The sequence below is a fragment of the Antechinus flavipes genome, chromosome 2 (genome assembly GCF_016432865.1).
Source record: "Antechinus flavipes isolate AdamAnt ecotype Samford, QLD, Australia chromosome 2, AdamAnt_v2, whole genome shotgun sequence".
In the NCBI taxonomy this organism is placed as follows: Eukaryota; Metazoa; Chordata; class Mammalia; order Dasyuromorphia; family Dasyuridae; genus Antechinus; species Antechinus flavipes.
Genome location: NC_067399.1, coordinates 339894929 through 339918197, shown reverse-complemented (window position 1 = coordinate 339918197; position 23269 = coordinate 339894929). Strand labels below are relative to the sequence as shown.

At 36.5% G+C, this 23269-nt stretch overlaps 1 protein-coding gene across 1 annotated transcript in view; it reads left to right on the top strand.

Annotated features, from left to right (window-relative positions):
- ZFYVE26 (zinc finger FYVE-type containing 26) overlaps positions 1-17139 on the top strand; it is a 78441-nt gene extending 61302 nt beyond the window's left edge. Inside the window, exons 34-41 of the mRNA XM_051977884.1 lie at positions 2377-2595; positions 4035-4232; positions 4987-5186; positions 5708-5849; positions 6132-6191; positions 9949-10131; positions 11395-11439; positions 15026-17139. Of these exons, the coding sequence (XP_051833844.1) occupies positions 2377-2595; positions 4035-4232; positions 4987-5186; positions 5708-5849; positions 6132-6191; positions 9949-10131; positions 11395-11439; positions 15026-15229 (1251 nt within the window). The 3' untranslated portion in view covers positions 15230-17139. The remainder of the gene's footprint in view (positions 1-2376; positions 2596-4034; positions 4233-4986; positions 5187-5707; positions 5850-6131; positions 6192-9948; positions 10132-11394; positions 11440-15025) is intronic.
- The last annotated feature ends 6130 nt before the right edge of the window (positions 17140-23269 follow it).

Below are 23269 nucleotides of genomic sequence, written 5' to 3'. Positions count from 1 at the left end.
TAATAGTGCAGTTGTCATTTGTCATTTTCCTTTTCTGTCCTATTAGCCAATCTAATAAGCATACCTCAGAATTGTTGTAATTTGCATTTTTCTATTAAGTAGTGAGTTAGAGCATTTCTTCACATGACTTCAGATAGCTTTGAATAATTCATCTGAAAACTGTTCATATCCAAGTACCCTTCCCCCAATCTGCCCTTCCTTCTCTAACACCCTCTCCTTTTTCTTATCTCCTTCCCTTCCTACTTCCTTGTAAGGTAATTTCAATAACCCAATTGAGTGTTTATGTTATTCTTTCTTTGAGCCAATTGTGATGAAAGTAAGGTTCATTCATTTCCCATTACCTCTCCTCTTTTCTTCTTCTCTATAAAAGCTTTTTCTGGCTTCTTTAATAAAAGATAATTTGCTCCAGTCTATTTCTCCCTTTCTCTTTTTCCCAATGCATTCTTCTTTCACTTATACTTTTATTTTTTTTAATGTAATCCCTCACATTTGATTCATACCTGGGCCCTATATAAATATATTATATATATATATACACACACACACACATATGCTCCTTCTAACTGCCCTAATAATGAGACAGTTCTTACGAGTTATAAGTTACACTTCCTTGTAGAATGTAAACATTTTAATTTTATTTAGTCCCTTATGATTTCCCTTTCTTTTTTTACCTTTTAATGCTTCTCTTTAGTCTTGTATTTGAAAGTCCAATTTTCTGTTCAGCTCTGGTCTTTTTGAAAGTTCTCTATTTCAATGAATGACCATTTTTTTCCCCTAATGATTAATCACTTTTGCTAGATGGATGATTCTTGGTTGTAATCCTAGCTCTTTTGCCTTCCAGAATACCATATTCCAGGCTCTCCAGTCCTTTAATGTAGAAGCTGCTAAATCTTGTGTTATATTTGTGTTTTTCCATAATATTGTATTATTTCTTTCTGCCTGGTTGCATTATTTTCTCTTTGATCTGGGAGCTCTAGAACTTGGCTATAATGTTTCTAAGAGTTTTCATTTTGAGATCTCCTTCAGGAGGTAATCAATGGATTATTTCAATAATTATTTTAGTTCTAGAATTATCAAGGCAATTTTCCTTGATAATTTCTTGAAAGATGTTATCTAGACTTTTTTTTTGATCATGGCTTTCAGATAGTCCAATAATTTTTAAATTCTGTCTCCTGGAGCCATTTTCTAGGTCCTTGGTTTTTCCAGTGAGATATTTCACACGATCTTCTTTTAAAAAAAAAAAAAAAAAAATCTACTGATTTTGTTTTTGTTTCTTGATTTGTCATAAAGTTGTTAGCTTTCATTTGCTCAACTAATTTTTAAGGAATTATTTTCTTCAGTGAGCTTTTGTACTTCCTTTTCCATTTGGCCAGTTCTGCTTGTTAAGGTAGTCTTCTCCTCATTAACTATTTGTTAATTTTACCATTTGGCCTAATCTGGTTTTTTAAGATGGGTCTTCTTTTTACCAAGCTACTTTTTTTCCATGATTTTCCTGCATCACTCTCATTTCTCTTCCCAATTTTTTCTCTATCTCTCTTACTTGATTTTCAAAGTCTTTTTTGAGCTCTTGCATTACCTAAGACTAATTCATATTTTTCTTGGAGGCTTTGTATGTTAGGAGGTTTGACCTTGTTATCTTCTTCTCACTGTATGTTTTGATTTTCCTTATCACCATAATATCTATCGTCAGAATCTTTTTCTGCTGTTTGCTTATTTTCCTAGTCTATTACTTGACTTTTTACTCTTTGTTAAAGTAGGACTCTGCTTCCCAGATAGAGGGTATAGTGTACCAAGCTTCAGGAGTTTTGTGTAGCTGTTCCCAGATATACTTCAGTCCTTCCAATGTGGTATGATTTAGGAAGAGATATTTAATACTCTTCTAATTCATGCTATGACCTGTGAGCAACCACAAGCACCCTTTTTTGCCCTAGAACTGTGAGTAGTTCCCTACTCCTCTTTGGCCACAAGTTCTGGTGTGGTGGTACGCCTCCCCTCGCTGGGACTGCCACCCAGGACTTTACTCTGAATCCAAGTATGGGCAAAGCAACAGAGTGTTGTCTCGATGCTTGCAAAGAGACCTCTGTAATCTTCTGACTGTTGTTCTATCCCTTACCATCTGTGATCTCCCAAGGCTCTCTCCTACTTTGCTGGGGCTAATTCTGTTCTGGCATGGCCTGTATTGGACTTATTTCACTCCATCTTTTAGTGCGTTTTGCTGCTCTAGAATTTATTTAGAGTCACTATTCAAAGATATTTTGAGCAGTTTGAGAGCTCTGATGAGTCCCTGTCACTATCCCATCATCTTGGCTCTGCCTCTCATTTTAAATATTATTTATTAAACAATGCTTTTCCTATGTTTCCTCCTCTTCCTCATAGCAGGATGATGATTATTTTGCTACTTTGAAGGAACTAGAAGCCACTCTTCGAACTAAGAGCCTCTCTCTAGAAATGATTCCAGAGGGGAAGTCTATGCACAATACTTACTACCAGGAGTGCCTCTTCTACTTACATCACTACAGCACCCATCTGGCCATCATTAGCTTCTACATGAGGCATAACTGCATGAGAGAAGCTTTACAGCATCTCCAGAAGAAGGTGGGTGATCCAGTGACTTTAGGTACCTTCTTATGTCATCCAGCTCTAAGGTTGGAGGCTTGGAAATCATAATCTCTTTGGGATATAGATTTCCTCTGGCATAGATTTATAGTAATGTAAATTTCTCCCTATACAGTGACAGTTCAGTTAACACATAAGTCTTTTTTATTTTTCATTATCAAGTTTAATCTTTATTATTAACATTTTCTCCGTTACTTTTTCTCATTTAAAATTTTTTTGCCAGTTATATGTAAAAACTATTTTTATCATTTGTTTTTTAAATTTTGAGTTCCAAATTCTCTCCCTTGTTTCCCTTTTCCCTCATTGTGAAAGCAAGCAATTTGATATCGGTTCTGTATGTACAGCCATGCAAAATATATTTCCATATCAGTCATATTGTAAAAAAAAAAAAATCACAAACCAAAGAAAAGAAAGTTTTTAAAAAGTGCTTCAATCTGCATTCAGACTCTTAGCAGTTCTTTTTCTGGAAATGGCTAGCATTTTTCATCACAAATTCTTCAGAATTATCTTAAATCATTGTATTGCTGAGTAATAGTTAAGTCATTCACAATTGATCATTGTACAACATTGCTGTTACTACATATGCCATTTTCCTAGATCTGCTCATTTCACTTTGTATTAGGTCATGTAAATCCAGGTTTTTCTGAAAGTATCCTGCTTATCACTGCTACACTTCTTGTAGCACAATACTATTCCATTACATTCATATACAATCCCTTGTTCACCCATTCCCCAGTAGATGGATGGACATCCCCTCAATTTCCAATTCTTTGTCACTACAAAAAAAGCTGCTATAAATATTTTTGTATGTTGTCTTTTTTTTTTTTAATCTTACTACCCAATAGTGGTATTACTACATCAAAGTATAAGTATAGTTTTATAGCCCTTTGGACATAGTTCCAAATTGCTCTCCAGAAGAATTGGTTCAGTTTATTCACAACTCCACTAATAGTGATTTCTTGTTCAGCAGTCATTGAGTTGGGTCCAACTCTTTGTGACCCCATAGACTCTTCTTTTCTGGAGAAAGCCTATTTATTTTCTACTGGGTTTTTTTTTTTTTTTTTTGGGGGGGGGGGGAAGCAGTAGATTATAGGACTTTTTAACCTGGGATATTTGAAATTTTTTTTTTCACTTAATAGTATTTTTTCTAATTACATGTAAAGATAGTTTTCAACATTTATTTTTATGAGATTTTTAAGTTCCAAATTTTTATCCTTTCCTCTCTTCCCATAACTCTTCCCTAAGACAACAAGCAATCTGATAAAGTTTATACATAACACAAATCTTAAATCAATTTCCCAAGGTCCTAGGAAATTACATAAGGAAACTGAAAGGAGAGATTACACCAAATTAGCATCATGTTGATGTAAAGGCACATATTACATACTGCTCCAATGTTTTCCTTTCCCCTTCTATAGGAAAGTCCTCCAGAAGTCTTTATTGAAGGCATCTTCCAACCAAGCTATACAAGTGGAAAGTTACACATTTTGGAAAATTTGCTAGAAGACATTGATCCGACTTTGGAGAGCTGGGGAAAGTACTTGATTGCTGCCTGCCAGCACTTACAGAAAAAAAATTACTACCACCTTCTCTATGAACTGCAGCAGTTCATGAAGGTAACAGTAGCCCTACCCAGAATCATTGCTGTAACATTGAAACTATATGAGTTTGGTTAAGCTACAAAAATTTGGGAAACAAGACCCTATAATTTGGTTCCATAATATGCCATTAAATGACTGAAGTCAAGTTTGTTGCTTTGTGGCTTTCTTAAACACTTTCCAAATTTCAATCTTAAGTGGGTAACAATTCACTAATAGGTAAGTCTTAATCTCATTAAGGACCCTTTTTTCTTACTCTTTACTCTCCTTAGTGATTTTATCAGGCACTTGAATTTAGTTATCATTTCTATAAAGACGATTGACAAATACTATAAGCATGGGGTAGTTAGTAAAACAAATTATATGTATACTTCAGAAATTAAAGGAGAATGATAAATAATTAGCTATATCCTGGGGAGCATGCTTATATGTTAAAATTTGAAGGTTAACAATATGAAGAAGACAAAAAGAATAGAATTATTCACCTACAAAGTATGAAAAACCAAACAATCAAAAAATATGCTTCCCTGAAATATACAACCTATATGTCCCAGGCGTATTTTTAAAGAACATCATCACTATGAATGAAAGCAGAAATCAATCTGCTACAAGATTTGATCCAATTCAACAAATAAATAGAAAACTTAGAAAAGCTTTTCAAATTTTTAACTAAATGCTGGTAATAGGGCTTCATGGACCTGACTCCAGTAAGAATGATCACCAGTACCATTTCCAAATCCCCGATCTCTAACCATCTCTTCTCTTCTTCTAGGACCAAGTCCGTGCTGCCATGACCTGTATCCGATTCTTTTGTCACAAGGCAAAGACATATGCAGAACTGGGAGAGAAACTTACATGGCTGCTTAAGGCTAAGGATCACCTAAAGATCTATCTACAGGAGGCATCCCGGAGCACAGGGAAGAAGAAACTCACTTTTTTCCGGAAAAAGATGAATTCAGCTGATGTGTCAAGGTAGTATCAAAATGTAGGGAAACTTCAGCCTAGAGCAGGAAGATGGGCACTAACTGTAGTTCAGTATCTGTTAACCTCAAGAAAGCCATGAAAAATGTTGAGCAACTTCTCCCCCACTTCCAAATCTTTGGGGAGAAATCCTGGCAATAGTTCTCACTTTAGAAGAGTTCAGAATGGTCATTCTTATCTTGGAGACTAGAGAAACTACAGAGGGGGATTGGAAGGATACCACCAGTCATTAGAGTAGCTGTTGAATGTATTGGGATATCTGTTTTTATCCTCCTATAGTCTCTTAGAAAAATATACACACATATCTCTTCTACCTTCTCTTTTACCTCCAGAACCAAATTCTATGCCCTTTCTACTCATTTTTTCCCCTTTCTATTCTTACTACTAGTGCTGCTTCGTTTTCCAGCCCCCAGTTACATCACTTCTAAGAAACAAGTAGAGACTGCTTATTGCATTTTGTATAATTTGCATATTGTATAATTTGTATAATATTGCATATTGTATAATTTTAGGCACATGAATACTGTTGGCCTGCAACTGGAAGTTACCAGGTTTCTACATCGATGTGAGAGTGCTGGGACTTCCCAGATTACAGCCCTGCCCCTGCCAACCCTGTTTGGAAACAATCACATGAAAATGGACGTTGCCTGCAAGGTATGTGTTAGTTTTTACAACTTGTGCCTGACAGAATAAACTATTCACACATCTCGTGAAGTCACCAACTTAAAGATTAAAGGGACCTTACAGAGACCTTTTAGTCCAGCCTGTTCATCCAGAGGCCCGTTAGAACAAGTGACTTGTTTGGTGTCGTGCAGCTTGTTACTGATAGAGCTGAGATCTGAATGCTAGTCCTCTTTCCATTGTTTCTTCCTGATTTGCTTAAACAACTGGCAGTTCCAGCTGTGTCATCAATTTCCTTTTTCTTCTTTCTTCTAGGTAATGCTAGGAGGGAAGAATGTGGAAGATGGTTTTGGGATAGCATTTCGTGTCCTACAGGTATGGCTTGGATTATAATGAGATTGTATCAAAGGGACACAGTACCTAACCCTAGTCCAGCAAGTGTCATAGACTCTCTGAGCTGTAGGAAACCTCAAAAGTCATCTCATCCATTCCATGCCTGAACAGGAATCCTTTCTACAATATGTCTGACAAATGTTCAACACCCTACATACACTTGAAGACCATCAATGAAGGAAAACTTCCCTTCCTTACCTTATTGTCCTCAAACCTACCCCAGTTTCCTCTCACTATACTCTCTTAGCCAGGAGTCTCCCATCATATTTCACTGAAAAAATTGAAACCGTTTGTCAAAGGCTTTGTCTTCTCCCCTCATCTCATATCACTCAGACGTCTTCCTGCATTTCCTCTCTTCTTAGATGAAGAGTTGGCCCTTCTTGTCAGGAAGAATCCCTCTATGCCCTGATGTCATCCCATCCCAATCTCTCCAGAAAATTGCCCTCGCTATGCTCTCTTTCTCTCCCCCCCTTCCCCACTATACCTCTCCCTCTTTATCTGCTGCTTTCCCTATTGCTTACAAACATACACATGTTTTCCCTATTCATAAAAGACCCTCATTAACACTAACTTAACTTAGTAGATATCATCCTATATCACCCTTTTGTGACTACTTGGGAAAGCTGTTACGCTCTGCCATACTTCTCCCTTTACTCTCTTTTAAATTCTCTGAAGGAGACTTTTGGCATCATTCCAAAAAAAAAAAAAAATCAAAGTTAATGATAGCTACTTAATTTCCAAAGCTAATGGCTGTTTCTCAGTCCAGATCCTTCTTGACCTCTCTGTAGCATATGAAACTGTTGGTCACTTTCTCTTCTTCAGATTTTTGTGATATTACTCTCTGCTTGTTATTTTATCTGTCAAGTCATTCTTTATCAATCTCCTTTGCTAGTTCTTCATCATCTTATGTCCACTAGCCATGGGTCTCTTCCAAGGCTCCATTTCTGGCTTGCTTCTCCTTTTAACTCCATTATATGTCTCTTAGGACCTTCATCAGCTTCTATGGGTTTAACTGTATTCCACATAGATGACTTCTGTATTTTTATTTTCAGTCCTATCTCTCTACTAACCTTCAGTCCCATATTTCTATCTTCTTTTTAGGTATCTCATACCGAATATCCCATGAGCATCTTAAACCAAAATATCCAAAGTAGATCTCATTCTTTTCCCCAGAACTTTCTCTGTTCTAAACATATCATTTTTGAGGATGCCAAAATCCTTCCAGTTAATTTAGGCTCATAATTTCAGTGTCATCCTTGACTCCTCACTCTAACTTCATATACTCTGGTTATTGCCAAATATTACCATTCTACCATCATAATATCTTTTATATACATCTCTTTCTTCCACTGACAGAGCCACTAACCTAGTTTAGAACCTCTTCATATTTCATTTCATAGCTAAGAGCAATCTCTTAGCTATTGCAATATGCTTCTAACTGTCTCTGCGCTTCAGGTTTCCCCCCAATCCATTATATCTTCTACTCATCTGCCAATGTGATTTTTCTAAAGGGGAGATCTGACCTTATCATCTTCTTGTCCAAGAAGTTCTCATAGCTCTCTTCCATAGTCAAATGTTAACTCATTTGTTTGGCATTGAAAGCCTCTTAAAGCCCACTTAATATCTTTCTTCCCTCCATGCATTTCAAATCCAACTAGACTAACCTACTTATGACTCCCTGGACAGTGTGTTCCATCTTTCATCTCTGTGCCTTTGCTTTCCCTCTCTTACCACCACCACCATCAACCCTGGAGTGCTTTCCATCTTCACTTTTCTGCCACCTGATTTCTCTAGTTTCCTTCAAGACTCAGCTTAAACCCCAACTTCTAAGGAAAACTTTTACTGATCTTCTCTCTGCCCACATTACTGATACCTTCCTTTTTTAAATTGTTTTCTATCTACTCTATATCTTATATATATTTAGATATTTACATATTGTCTCCCCTATTAGACTATAGGCTACTTAAAATTAAAGACCTCTTTTTTACCTTTCTTTTTATCTCTAGAGGTTAGCACAGTTCCTGACACATCATAATGGCTCAATCAGTGCTTGTTAGCTTTGTTGCCTGACCATCAACCAAATCAGCCCATTCTACTCTGGCCAGTTCTCACTGTGAGGAAAATTTTTCTTAATTCAAGTGTAAATCTATCTGTGTGCTACTTCTACTCATTATCCTTAGTTCTACCCTCCTTACAGATTAAGTCTAATCCACAGATATTTAAAGATTAGCTAGGTGTCAGCTGGATAGTGCAGTGGAAAAAATGCCAGGCCTAAAGCCAGGAATACTCATCTTCTTAAGTTTAAATACACTCTCAGACACTTACTAGGTGTGTAACCCTATTTTCTCATCTATGAAATGAGCTGGAGTAGATAATGGAAAATCACTCTAGTATCTTTGCCAAGAAAATCCCAAATGGCCTGACAAATGGGCTGGGGAAAAAATTGACTAAACAACAACTCCCCCTTCAGACTAAACAGTCCCAAATTTTTCCAGCCAGCCCTCCAATGTCAGGGACTTCATGCTTAACACCATTCTGATTGCTCTTTTCTGGATATGTCTTTTCTTGTCAGTGGCTATCCTCAAAAAATGGCTGGATGCCTACCATTTATCATAATAAATGAAGAGCTAGCATTTATATGACACGTTTAGGTATGCAAAGCATTTTACATGAGGGATCTCTTTAATTCTCACAATTCTTTGAGGATAGATGCTATTAATATTCCTATTTTACAGAGAAGAAAACTGAGCTTTAGAGGTAAAAGGTAAGTGGCTTGCCCAGGTACACAAAACTCTGGCTATTACTTCCTTCCTTCAAATGATATCCCTCCCTTAAAATAGGCTAAGATTACATTACCTTTTTAGGCCACATTGTAACACTATGGAAATTTATCTCTATTAAGTTTCACCTTCTTACATTTTTAGCATTGTTATAGCCTATAAAGATCTTTTTGCATCCCTACTGACCCTCATCATATTAAATCTCCCTCTCAGCTTTGTGTCATGTACAGATTTGATTAAGCATGTTACTATGTCTTCATCCAATGTAAAGAATTGCTCTGTGATGGTGGAATACTTGCCTATAACCTCTTAGACTCAGTGTTGGTTGGGTTTTGGAATTGCTTATTTTTGCTTTCTTTTTTATGTTTTTGTTACAAAGAATGACTTGCCAAGTAGGAGAAAAGAAAGTTATGTTCAGAAATGAACTGGAGACATAAAAACAAAATAGCAATAATTTTCATCTTAATATTTTATTCCAATTATGTGTCAAAATAATTTTAACCATTTTATTTATTACCATTTTGAGTTCCAAACTTTTTCCCACTCTCCTCTTCCCCCTCATTGAGATGGCAAGCATACAACTCAGTCATACAAAATATATTTCCATAATAGTCATGTTGTAAAAGAAAACGCAAACCCCACAAAAACCAAGAAACATGAAGAATTTAAAAACAGTGTTCTTAAATTTGTATTCAGATTCTGTCAATTTTTCTATAAAGGTAGATTTTTGCATTTTTCACATAGTTCCTTCAGAATTGTCTTGAATGTTTGTATTGCTGAGAATAGCTAAGTCATTCACAGTAGATCATTAAATAGTATCGCTATTTCTATGTATAATATTCTGGTTAACTTTCTGGCTCACTTAACTTTGTATCAGTCACGTAAGTTTTTCTGAAAGCATTCTGCTTCTCTTTTCTTTCTTCCCATCCCAAATCCTTTACTCTCATTTTGTGCTCTAGGACTTCAAGCTGGATGCTCCTGCTACGTACTGTAAAGTAGCCCAGCAACTGGTGAAAAGAGAGAAATATAGTGAGATACGCCAACTACTCAAGTGTGTGAATGAGTCTGGTGTGGCAGCCAAGAGTGATGGTGATACTATCCTTCTTAGTTGCCTGGAGAAATTTGGGAGTATCCCATCCCAGGTAACATTCTTCCCCATTCTGCTCACTGACTTCACTCTATAATACTTACTCTCTGCTCCCTTTGACGCCCTTGTTTCCCTACCCCTTTACAGTGAGGGCTTTTCTGTAATAGGACCCCTCCATGTAAAAACTGTTAGTTATCTCCTAAGTAGAACTGGGATACCATTAAGTTGTTCTCTTCTTGGGAACAATATTCTGCTAGTTTTATGTCTTGGTAGTCTTGCATTGGTTTTTTTAAAGCTCTGAAAGAAGCCTCAAATCTGTATCTACTTTGGGTTTCCCCTGGAGACGTCCTTGCAGTCAGAGATGAGTTTTGCTGTCTTCCTCTGGTTCTGGAGGGGACAATATCCTGGCAGAGGCCTTCATAACTACTTTAATATGATTTTGTGTAGCCACAGACAATTCTGCTTTTCAAAACCAAAGGAACTTATTTTGTGATTAAATTCAAGGAGGCAACGTAGTGTAGTCAGAAAGACCGAGGTTCAAAAGCTGCCTCTTACTCATTCCTGTTATGCCAAGCAAGACTTGTCATTACAGGCAACTCAACAAGGTACGATGAATTGCCAATCAACAACATTGGAAAAAGTTTCCATATATCATATCCTCACATTAATGAAATTATAGATCTGGACTAAATTACTTTAAAAGCCTAGTCACACATCACAGCAAGAGTCCAAAGTTTCTGGATAGTCCAGGCCTTTTCTGGTCCACATTAGATTAAATTATACTGTTTCATTGTCTCTTGTGTCCTGGTTTTGACTTTATCATTGGCAATTGATTGACCTTACATAAAGCAAGACATCAAGACAATACCCGTTCTTAAGAACTGTAACTATTTCTTCTCTGTTGAAGAAATATGGCCTTCCTTGAGCCTTAAATTAGCAATTTCCCAAAATGATTCTATATAATAGTCTTTGGGGCGTGATGGATAATCTTTTAGTTAAGATCCAGTCTTTTTGTTTTTTTTAATTTCATTAAGGATTTTTCCAATATTGATCTTCTTGTTGGGGAAGTTTCATTCATGAATACTAAATACAGTTTTCTTAGAAACCATTTCTTTTTCCTTTATCGCCCAAATTACCCAGAATTGATGCTACCAATTGATTTTCTTTTAGCTCCCCCATATATTTGAATCTGTTTTAGGAAAGAAGAGTTAGAAGGCATTCTCAATCTCATTGTGAGAATTGCTTAGCTGAACAAGAAACATATTCTCTTCCTTTACCCACCCCCACCTTATGCTATCTGTATTTTTCTTCTTCACAGGAGTTAGATGGTCTAATCCAAGCAATACACAGTGATGATAACAAGGTGAGCAGAAAGTCCTCGACTCCCCATATCCTTCTAGATGGAATCATCTTCAAACCCAAGTTTTCTGAATTTCTGATCTAAATTGGTTAGAAGCACTTTAGGCTCAATGTTGTCTCCTTTACCCCTGTCATAGCATGATAGAACTAGAAAGTTCCTTAGCTGCCCCATCCAACTCCAGCTTTTACATCTGAAGAAACTGATGCTCAAAGAGAATTCATAGACAGCCCAGGTTGGGCCTCTGATTGCAGGTGATCTTGTACTCTTCTGCCTTCCTGTATATGTGTCCTTGTCATCTTCTCATTTAGCTCTGTTAGTTAGGTCATGCTGTGGGGAGAGGCCATTTCTTCACTAGATGAAACAGCCTTCTTCTGCCTCCTCGCCAAGACAGAGAGAGCTCAAAACTCTCTAAACTACTCCTAATCTTATTTTTTATATTGAGACCTATTTCTGGGGAGCTTTCTTTAGTCATAGCTAATTGTATCTAGTTACTAAGAAATGGACACGAAAGAAAACTTCTGCCTATATCCATTGCTCAATACCTTCTGGCTACTCCTCATTCCCTAAAGCAAATTTCTTCCCCTAAGGATATTGGGGAGGAGCATGAAATAGTCAGAAATTAGATTTTTTTCTTCTTGGTCAGTGTGGAGTGGGTATCTATTTGTTCAGGTCCTAGAGAACTCTTGGTACTAATGAGACTTTTCCCAGAGATCTTCATAACTACTAAGGAAGTAAGCCAGATTTGTCCTGCATTGGCATACAGCACATACTGTCTTGACTTAGTTTATTCGTGTGTCCTTTGTGATCAAAATTGGATGTTCAAAGAATTGCCCCCTGACCTCACAAACTCTGATCAGGATGATGTTACAGGAGACTTAGAGAATATTTTCTTGTCAAAGAATGTTCAATATTCTGTCATTTATCCCCTTAACATCCTGGTGAAATAATTGTATTTTAATTCATTTTGCTAAGCTGAGGAGGTGGGATTGTGAAGAGATGGAGGAGGTTGCTGTGCATATCTAGAATGTTCAGAACTAGAACTAGAACTATGCCATGCTATTCCTTCATCCCCTACCTCCCAGTTCTTTTTCATTTTACACAGGCTCTTGATAGATCCATTGAGGGCATACGCTTTTGAAATGTATAAAATAAATCTGGATAACTTGTAGTTCTTGATCATTGTTCTTCACATTAATCCTTAGAATATAATTTCCTCATGAAAAGGGGCATTGTGATAATTAGTACATGTTGAATACTCAGGTAGCAATGATCCTAGACATCAAGGAACCAGACTTTGGAGAAAAAGGCTTTCTTTTATCTTGGGAATTTTATTTGCACTGCTTTTTAAAAATGTAATTATTTCTTTAAAACATAAATACAAAATAGGGGGAAAAAACAATAGAAAAAGAAAAAAAATTGTCATGTACACAGCAGAATCTAAGAGAGACTTCAGAATATGTAACAACAAATTTCCATTTCAAGAAAACATTTGTAATAATGGAAAATAATGGAATTTGCATTCAGAATTGTCCATTTTTTCTTTGTTTTCTCATAGGTTTTTTTTTTGTTGTTGTTCTCTGCTATGCACTTTTTACTTTATTCTTTTTTTCCCCTTTCTTCTACCCCATTTCCTCAAACAGGCTACAGTTAACATGGATATATTTTCGTATACACACACACACAGTTCTACATATGTATACATCAATTCCTATAATAATAGTACACATATATACATATCTCTTTATGGTTGTATTATGTTTATTTGTCCTCTGTTTCTCTGAAAGTAGATGACATCATCCCTCTTAGGTCCAAGTCTTTCCATACTTTTCGAAATCCACTAATTCATCATATCCTATGCCACAACAATTTTCTAGCCTTATACTATATTGTTTTGAATAGTCTAAAACAATGTTAATATGGCTAATATATAGAGTTCTCTCTCTTGATTGAATCTTCTTTAACTTTGACTTTGTCCAAGATCAGTGACTACTACCCCTACTTTTTTTCCTAATAAATTCTACTCCTGATTATTATTATTGTGTTTGTGTGTATATCTCTTGTTTCCTATCCCTGCTAACTCTTCTGCTTTATTTCTACCAGCTAGCTTGCTTTACTATTACTCAGCCTTCCCCTCTCCAAGGATCCCTCTCTTATCCTCTCTCCCCCACCTTTTCCCCTCCTTCTTTATCCTATTCCCATTTATCATACACCCCCTCTTATTTATAGATTTTAGAGAGTTTTATCATTCCCAATCTGAGTAGGATTTCAGAAGTATCAGGCCTTCTCCCCTAATTCCTCTGTGTCAGTTCTTGTTCCCACACTTCATTCATATAACATAACTACTGTTTTTACCTTTTCCTACATGTTTTACTTTTAATAATCACATCATATTCAGCTCTACCCCAGTGTTTCTTTTGCATTACCGAATTACTAATGGTAATCTTAGACATGGTTTACATTTCCATGTATAAAACAATTTGTCCTTATTGAGTCCCTTGCAATTAGTCTTTGATGTTTATCTGATATTTCTCCTGGTTCTTATATGTCAGATTTTCTAGTTTTTTGGTTGTTTTGTTTATTTGTTTGTTTGTTTGTTTTTTGCCACAGCAGTCTAAAAATCTGGCAGTTTGTTGAATGTTCTTTTTTTTTTTTTAATTCAGGATTATACTTAATTTTGCTGGATATAATATTTCTTACTACAATTCTAGTTCTTTTGATCTTCAGTATATAATATTCCAAGACCTGTGGCCTTTTATTATAGCTGCTGATAGGTCTCATGATTCTAACTGTGGCCCCAGCATATTTGAATTGGATTTTTTTTTTGTTATTATTTGTGAAATTTTTTCTTCAATCTGGGGGTTTCAAAATTTAGCAATGATATTCCTGTAGGTTTTCCTCATAAGATCTCTTTCAGGTAGAGATCAATGGATTTTTTTCTTTTTTCTAAATTCCCCTCTTGTTCTAACATTTCAGGACAATATTCTTTAATTATTTCCTGTGTTATTGTATCAAGATTCTGTTTTTAGTCTTACCTTTCAGGTAATCCAGTTATACTTATGTTTTCTCTTTTTAATCTATTCTCCAGATCTGATGGTTTTTTTTTTTTTTAAATAAGAGATTTCTCACATTCTCTTCTATCTTTTCATTCTTTTTATTTTGTTTTATTATTTCTTGGTCACTTTCAACTTAACTGGCTTCCCCCTGCCCAAATCTAATTTTCAAAGATTCGCTTTTTCCCTTAAGGTTCTGAAGCTGCATTTCTAGTTGGTTGATTTTCTTTTCATAATCTTGTTTTTCTTTTTGTTTTACTTTTAATATATGTTTAAAGTGTTTTGACATTAACAGATGTAATTCTAAAAGACTGCTAATATGTTGAATAATTAGCATTTCAAAAGAAGTGAGCCAATCTAGGAATCTAGTAATTCTTGAGGTAAGAATAGTTAAATAACCTTGGAGAAAAGAGCAGTTTGGGACGCCACAGCTTCTTCCTATTTACAGATTCTTTTGATTTATTAAATAAAACTCCATACTGTCCCCCTGATCTTACTAATGGACTCCCTTTTCTCCTTCCTGCACACATGACTTCAAGGTTCTGGCCTATCTGATGTGCAGCAAGCTGCGTTCTGCCTACCTGATAGCAGTGAAGCAAGAGTACTCCCGAGCCATGGACCTCGTCCGGCAGGTGCAGCAGGCAGCACAGAGCAGCGGGGATAAAGTGGTCCAGGAGATCTGTGCCCAGTGGCTTCTCAACTCCCGCACAAGGTGTCCCCATGGCTTCAGTTCCAGGAAGTGACTGCTGGGCAGCTCAGACACTCAGTAGCAAGGAACAGGAGTCATGCTTTGTTCATATTCCCAAAGCATGGCTCTTACATGGCTCTGTCTCCAGTTTTAAATGAGTGGAATTGAAAGCCTGCTTGCCCTCTTTACAAAGGACAGGTCTCTTCACACAAGTGCCATGTGTCTGTGGGTGTGGGTGTGGGTGTCTTGACAGCCACTTCTTTCTACCTCACATTGTGTGTGTGTGTGTGTGTGTGTGTATGTGTGTGTGTGTGTGTGTACATGTGCGCGCGTGCCCAAGCTTTTTTGAACAAACTAAACTCTCTTCCAGTGAGAAGAAGCACTTTAATTTTTGCCTTTTTGCCCTTGAAACTCTCCTTGTGTACTTTAGTTCTTAATCTAGTACATTCTGTTTGTACACAGTCCCCCAGTGCAGAAATGTTTTTGTATTGTCTCAACTGGAATGATTTTACAGAGGATTACAAAGCACTGCAGGAAAGTTTACTCTGTTTCCCTTCCAGTCCTTCTATAAAATTCAGAGAATTATTTTTGAGGATCATGTTTATTGTGAAATGAAATTGATTTTTCCCCATAGAATGCTTTTCTCCCATGAGCACAAGTTCACATAAAACTTTGGAAGTTCATGAAGTAGGAAATGGGTTCTCATGGTTTTTAGAAGTGAGAACTGTGACAGGGAATGTCAGCATCCAGATGCCACTTATCTGCCTAACAGTCCATGATGTGGGCAGAAAGTACATATCACTGCTAAGCCAGCATACTAGAAAGGAAACAAACACTTTTTATAAGATGTAGTGCTAAGTCTAAAAGCACAGTACTGCCTTTCACCAATTGGGGATTATCAGTTCTAAGGGAAAAAAAGGAATACATAGGCCTTTGTGGTTTCCACGAATTAAAATATCTTTACAGCAAGGATGATTGAGTAAGAGAGCACCATTCCCCTCTTAGAATAGAATTAAAACTCAGCCTAGGTTTGAACATCTACTCTAACTAAATAGGATAACATTTCATTGCTGATGCCAGAAAATGCAGTTTTGCTTCTTCAAATAGGCTTGGGAAGCTATGTGGACTGAGGTCTCCCTTTCTCTTCCTGTTTCCCGGCATCTCTTCAAGATCAAGGTCTGGGGTACTCTTAAACATTACAGAGATTGCCTGTATTTTCTCTATGTTATAACAGTGAAAATACTCAAGGACTTGTAAACAAAAGAACTTATTTCTTCTTGAGCCTATGGGGGAAAAGTCAGAAAAAGGAGAAAAGGGAAAAGTTAGGGGGAAATCACTTCGTACAAAGCTGCTGCTCTTTTGATAGATTCCAAACAAAAATGTGGCTGCTGTAAATAGAGCTATGATACTTACTGACTTGAGTCTAAAAATGGCTCATCAGTCAAGACTATCCATCTTTCAGCTCCTAGAGAGGCTTCTTGCCATTTGGAACTTAATCCGATCATCTCATTTGATGCAGAGTTGAATGCAGGGGATGCTCCACACTCATGTGGATGTGGTGCTTGGAGGATCCCTTTGTTTCCTTGTATCTAGTGAGAAGTCCAGAGGAAATGTTGGATCCCCTTTGGGAAAAGCTTAAAGTGTATAAGCAATTTTTCCTTCTTTTTGTCAAAGAGTGAACTCTTTCCATGGGGCCAGTGGTATATCTCTAGAGATATTTCTGTCTCCTTCAAATTCTTTCCTCTTTGCACTGAGCCATATGCACTTTATACTAATGGGTTACAGATTTTTCAGTCCAGTTCTGGGTTTTAAACTCACAGTGTTGCCCTCTCATGATTAAAGCAGATGGTGGGTGGTCCGATATGTAAAGATTTTTGAGCATGATGCTGGGATCTCTAATGAGAAAATATGTTCTCGGGTATTGTGTTTTTACAAACTAATCATAATAAAGTGTCTGTCCTACAAGCTCTTCTGCTTCTGCTGTGTCTTCCTGCTCTCTTTTTCCTTCTACTTCACATATTTCTTCCTTGTATGCAGTGAAGAGGTCAGGTGAACTTTGACTCATTAAATAATTCTTCTTATAGAATGTTAAATGCAGAAAGAAAATTAGGAATCACTTCCTCCAAAGTTACTGAGCTGGTTATCATTATGGAGTGAAAACTCCTGATCTCTATGCCAGTATTCTTTCTACTATACCATTGTGCCTCCCATGATTAAGACCAGTTCCATTATGTGTGACTGCACCCAGGTGATACACTGGCTCCACGCTGGCTCCACATTGGCATTCTTAGCTGTCTCTTACTAGCCAGACCCCAAACTCAGATAACTCAAGGGCAGCCTCTGAAGCTAGCTGGATACCAGCCTCCTGAAGGTCACCTACTGTCATATAGATTCTGGATTGTTTCAGTGTTTGGAATTTTGTTAAGAAGCTTATAGAGGCTAATGAATATTTACAAATCTTGAGAGATTAGCTTAAGTTCTTTGATAACAAGCTTCAAAATTGTAGAGATGGCTAACAAAGAAAGAAAATATTTGGATCACAGATGACTAGAATCAATTGAATCGGGTATTGTGTTATTACAAAATGCTAAAGTCTGTAGCAATGAAGAGAAGCATACATACAAAATGATAGGTACTATTAACCCTGTAAATGCAGTATATCAGCCTAGTTTCTTGGAACCAGTGATCCACTCACAGCCTACCCAAACTACCTTACCTTCAAAACCTGCTTAGTTATGTAGCAGCAAAGATTAGTTCTGTGATGCAAATTAATTAGAACAAAGCAGCACTTGCCTAAAGCACTTGAGAGATTGTTCTAAATCTGCCTTAGTCTTGACACAGCAATTTAGGGAACAATTTTAAATGCCCCAATACCAAACTTTCTTATTCTACATCTGGTAGAATAAGTAATGTTGGCCTCTGACTCCAGGATGACTAGCAGTTTGGTTCTGTCAAAAAGCACAAGAACATGCATCACGTGTCTGATTATTAGACTAGGAACAGATATTAGCAAGGTAGCTCTTCCAACATTTATTTTCAAAGGAATGCTGACTTTTTCACCGATATGGATTTGTTTGTGAGCATCACTGATAAAAAGGACCAAATAATACAGGTCAAACAATGTCATCTTTATACCTTCTAAGCACGAAGGATAGGAATGGTTTCTGAAAAGATTTACATTTTGGATGAGGTCTTTCAGGGCTATTGTACACTGTCCATGGAGACAAAATAGCAGAGGCCAAATCAGAAGGTCCTGTGCTTGGGACTTCCAAAAACGAATGTTTGTAGCAGAACAGTTTTCCCATCATCCATATCAGCTTTTTATGCCAACTTGCTTTAGCAAGAGGCTCTAATTCAGGACACATATGGAAGTCCAAATCCTTGGAAATGTGTTGTCTCATCTAATTTATGATGAGCCTTATATTCTCGACTCTCCTTATGGTTGTGGAAAGCTCTTGTGCCTTCAGTGAAGCTGGGAGGAGAATGCATCATTAACAGCTCCAAGACCAGCTATAGCACAAGCACCATCCTCTACAAAAATACCTTCCTATGAGGACAAAAAGCACTGATCACAGCTGAAATTTTCCCTCCAAATTTTAAGAAATCTCTAGGTTGATTAAAGGAGAGTGAGATGCTGCCATGAACATAAACAGGAAAGATCTTTACAGATAAGATGCCTATAATCAAGAAGGTGAGGAAGTAAGACCAAGTACAAGTCATGCTGCTTCTGGGAGCACGTCAGTTACAACTTAAAAATCAAAGATATTGGCGTAGCAATGACAACAAACAAGCAAAAGAAAACAGACTAAAAAACAAAACTGAATCTTAAAGAGAGGAAGAAGTCCAGTGGGAAACCAGATTATTCTAAGATGGAGTTTTGGATCTATGATGAATCAGCTTGGTGCAAGTGAACATTAAGTTCAAAGGAACTAGGAGTGTTTGTCCCAAAAGCCTGGGGATAAAGGGGGATGAGGGGAGGGGCTATCATAATGATATAAGTGCAATTAACCAAAAGGAGAGGAACTCAGCAGGGAGTCTTTTATTTTTTTTTCTTTGCTGTGGTTCCTATCTCAGGGATACTGAACTTACTGATGTAGATGAAAAATTAAAACAAGAGTTTCTCTTTTTTTGGTGTCAATCACTAGATTTTGATATTTGTTCCAAGATTCAGGATATGAAACATTTCTATATACTGGGCTCAAGCTGTATGTGTGCTGCACACAAACTAGTTCTACTGCTCAGATTCAAAATATCTCACATATCCTTACTTCCATATATAAATACATACACACATAATAAAAATCACTTGTCCCTGACATCTGTAGAGATTCCTTTGACTGGATGCACAATTTATTAGAAAATCACTTAGCAAACTATAAAATCGTGTTTTAGCATTTCATCTAACTCAAACTAACTTTTCTTTTTATATTGAACTTTTGAATTATAGCTAACCATGCTTATACTTTTAATTCTATTATATTTGGCATGTTAAGGCTTCATCAAATTATTTTTCAAACTTAAAAAGAATAAGCTTAAGTATTATATGTTCTCAAAATTAGCAGTGAAGGGCTACCATGAATAAAATATCTTTTCCTGTTTTGTCTTTTAAAGATTCTTTTAAAAATTACAAATGAAGTATTTTTAAATTTTCTCTGTGTGTGTGTTTTGAAGATTCTTTAAAGAATTGCAAGTGAAGTATTTTTTAAATGTTTTGTGTGTGTGTGTGTGTTTGTATGGTTGCACATGGCTAGTGTTTCTTTCATAGTAGTGTTGAACAAAAATATTGGTATGGATCTTTAAAAAACAAAATTAAGGTCATATTTTAAACTCAGCAGAAATAGTCTTCATCTCCTTTTAGTTTTAAAGTTTGCTGCATGGTACTCAATCCAGAAACACTAGGCACAATGTTACTGCTGAATTTATTCAAACACACACAATGTCTGTCAGTCTCGCTCTTTCTCTTCTCTTTCTGTCTCTCTCTCTCTGCCTCTCTGTCTCTCTCTCTTTCTCTCTGTCTCACTACATCTCCCTTCCTTTTTCTCTACTTCAAAGATGATTGAGTTACCTTCATCAAAAAAGGCCATTTTGCTATAAAACTCCATACTCCTTGAATTCATCAATATCATTACTATGTCTGTATCCCAAAGACATTTTAAAAAGGGAAAAGGCATGTATATGTACAAAAATATAACAGTTCTTGTTGAAGGTAAAGAATTGAATGAGGGAATGCCTGTCAATTAGGGAATGATTGAACAAGTTGTGGTATATGATTGTGATGAAATCCTATAGTGCATGATGATAAGCAGCAGAATACTTTCAGAAAACCATGAGAAGACTTACATAAATTGCTGTAAAGTGAAATGAGCAGAACCAGGAGAACATTGTACATAGTAACAGCAATATTGGACTAACTATGAATGACTTAACCTATTCTCAACAATACAGAGATCCAAGGTAGTTCAAAAAGACTTATGATAAAAAATGCTATTTGTCTCCAGAGAAAGAACTGATGGTGTCTGAAGGCAGATTGAAACATACTTTTTTTTTTTTTTTGATCTGTTTTCTTTTACAGCATGGCTAACATGGAAATGTTTTGCATGACTGCATATCCATAATCTGTATCACATTGATTGGCTTCTCAAAAGGGAGGAGAAGAGATGGAAAGGGAGTAATTTTGGAATTCAAAATCTTTAAAAACAAATATTAACATTTTTTGTTTATACATAAAGAAAAAATAAAAATTAAATGTTAAAAAGACCCTTTTAAAAAAAAAAGTTCATTACTGCTTAATAAGATCATAGGATTTTGAGCTAGAAGAAATCTCAGAAACCATTTTCTCTAATCTTTACAGTTTAGAGATGCAGAAACTAAGGATCCCAGAAAAATTAAGTAATGTCCATGGTCTCATAGTAAATTCTCTGACTCCTATTCCACTACACCATAAAAGCAGAACCTGAAAAATAAGTTACTTAAAGCCACTGCTAATAAAAATCCATCTGAGGCTGATCCAACCATTCTGAAAGACCATTTAAAATTATGCTAAGCAAATAACTAAAATGCCTGCTAAATGTCCGTGTAACTACATATATGTGTCCATGTAAGTGTCTTTATACAGCAAAACAACCATAGCAGCATTTTTTGGTAGTAACAAAAACTAGAAATGAAGTAGATGCCCTTTGATTGGGGAATGGCTAAACAAGTATAATATCACGGCACCATATGAAATAGGAAGAATTCAGAGCAACTTGGGAAGAACTGATAACCAAATGAAGTAAGGATAAGTTGGAAAACAGTACACACGAGTGCTACAACAATGTAAATGGTAAGAACACCAAGAGAAAACGAAACTGGTGTATGATTAAACTTGGTCCCAAAGACTAAATGAGAGAATTCATCTCCTTCCCTTCTTTTGCTGGGAAGGAAGACTAATAGAATAGATGTAGAATAATACATGTTTTGTTGGACTTAGCTGATGTATTAGTTAGTCTGACTGTTGCTTCTGCCCCAGTCTTAAAAAAAAAAAAAAAAAAAAAAAGTTACAATAAATGACTCTCTGGAGAGGGGAGAGAAAGTAGATATGTTTGGAAATGAAAAAAAAAAAAAAAGCTATACATTTTTTAAATCAGAGAGGAGGAAGATAAAAGCACAAAAGCTGAATCTAGGTCAGACATCTTATGATACTTAGAAACTTGAGAAACTCAAAGGTAACTTAAGCCCCTGTTTGGACATTTATCACACTCCCCAAGCATCAGTTCCACACCATTTCTTCTCTCAAAACCCTTCCATCAGTTCTCTCTCTCAACAAAGGTATCATCTCACATTTCACAGAAAAACTTGAGGCTATCTCTTGCAAACCTTCCTCTCTCCAACTCTAAATTCACAAATGACTTCAATCTTCGGGCTCTCCACCTTCACTCAATTTTCAGAAGATGCCTTCTTGGCCAGTGCCAATTCCCCTCCTCATATCTTAATTCCATCCCAGGAGTCTCCTCCCCATCCTGAATACTCACTCCTCACTGGCTCTCCAGAACACCTCACTTAAAAATTTCCCTACCAATCTTAAAAAAAAAATCCTCAATTTCCTTTGCTGCTACCAAAATCATATTTCTAAAGAAAAAGTCTAATATTAATCCTATCCTCAAAAAGCTCCTGGGGTTCCCTATTGCCCCAAGATAAAAAAAACAAACTCCTCTGGTATTAAAACTCCTTTACCATTTGCCTTCAGCCTATTGTTCAGGACTGATTACCAACTAAATTTATATCTACTGGCTATTCCTGGTACTTGATGTTTCATGTTTTTTTTTTCATACCTTTGTAATAGGCTATCTACCATGCTTGAAATTTATTCCCTTCTCAATTCCATTCTTAGGATCTCTTAACTCCCTTTGAAGATCTGCTGAAATATCACCCACCTACATATGACTTTTCCTGGTTAGGATCTTTCCCCACCCTTTACCTCTTCTCCCTCTTCCCCACATGTGCACGCACCCGAGGGCGCGCACACACACACTACTTAGGGTTTCCTTTGCATATATTTTGTATTTTGTACCCCAGGTAAACATAACTTACTTGAACATAAGAACTATTTTGCCTTTTTTAATCACATGCCCAGCACATAGTAGGTGTTTGCTTGCTTGTTTGAAATCCCCTATTAGTGAGTTTACTTTAGAAATAAGAAACTTTATCTCTGTTTCTGTCTTTCTCTCTATCTCTGATTCTTTCATTCTCTTTCCACACTCTCAATGATCTGATCAGCTTCTACAGGTCCAACTTTCATATCCACATAGGCGATTCCCAAATCTATATACCTAGCCCTCCTCATCTATATTCCTGATCTTCAAAACTTCATTTCTAACTGCCATCTAGATATCTCCATTCAATTAGCATCTTAAACACAAAGTTTAACTCATTGTCTGTCTTAGGAAGATTCTGAAGATCACCTGGCAGGATAAGATACCAGACACTGAGGCTCTTTCTCAATCTCAACTGCCAGGTATTCAACTCTACTGCAGAAAGCACAACTCCATTGAGCTGGGCCACACTGTTCAAATGTCAGATGTACACTTTCCAAAAAAAATTTTAAGGAAGGACTCAC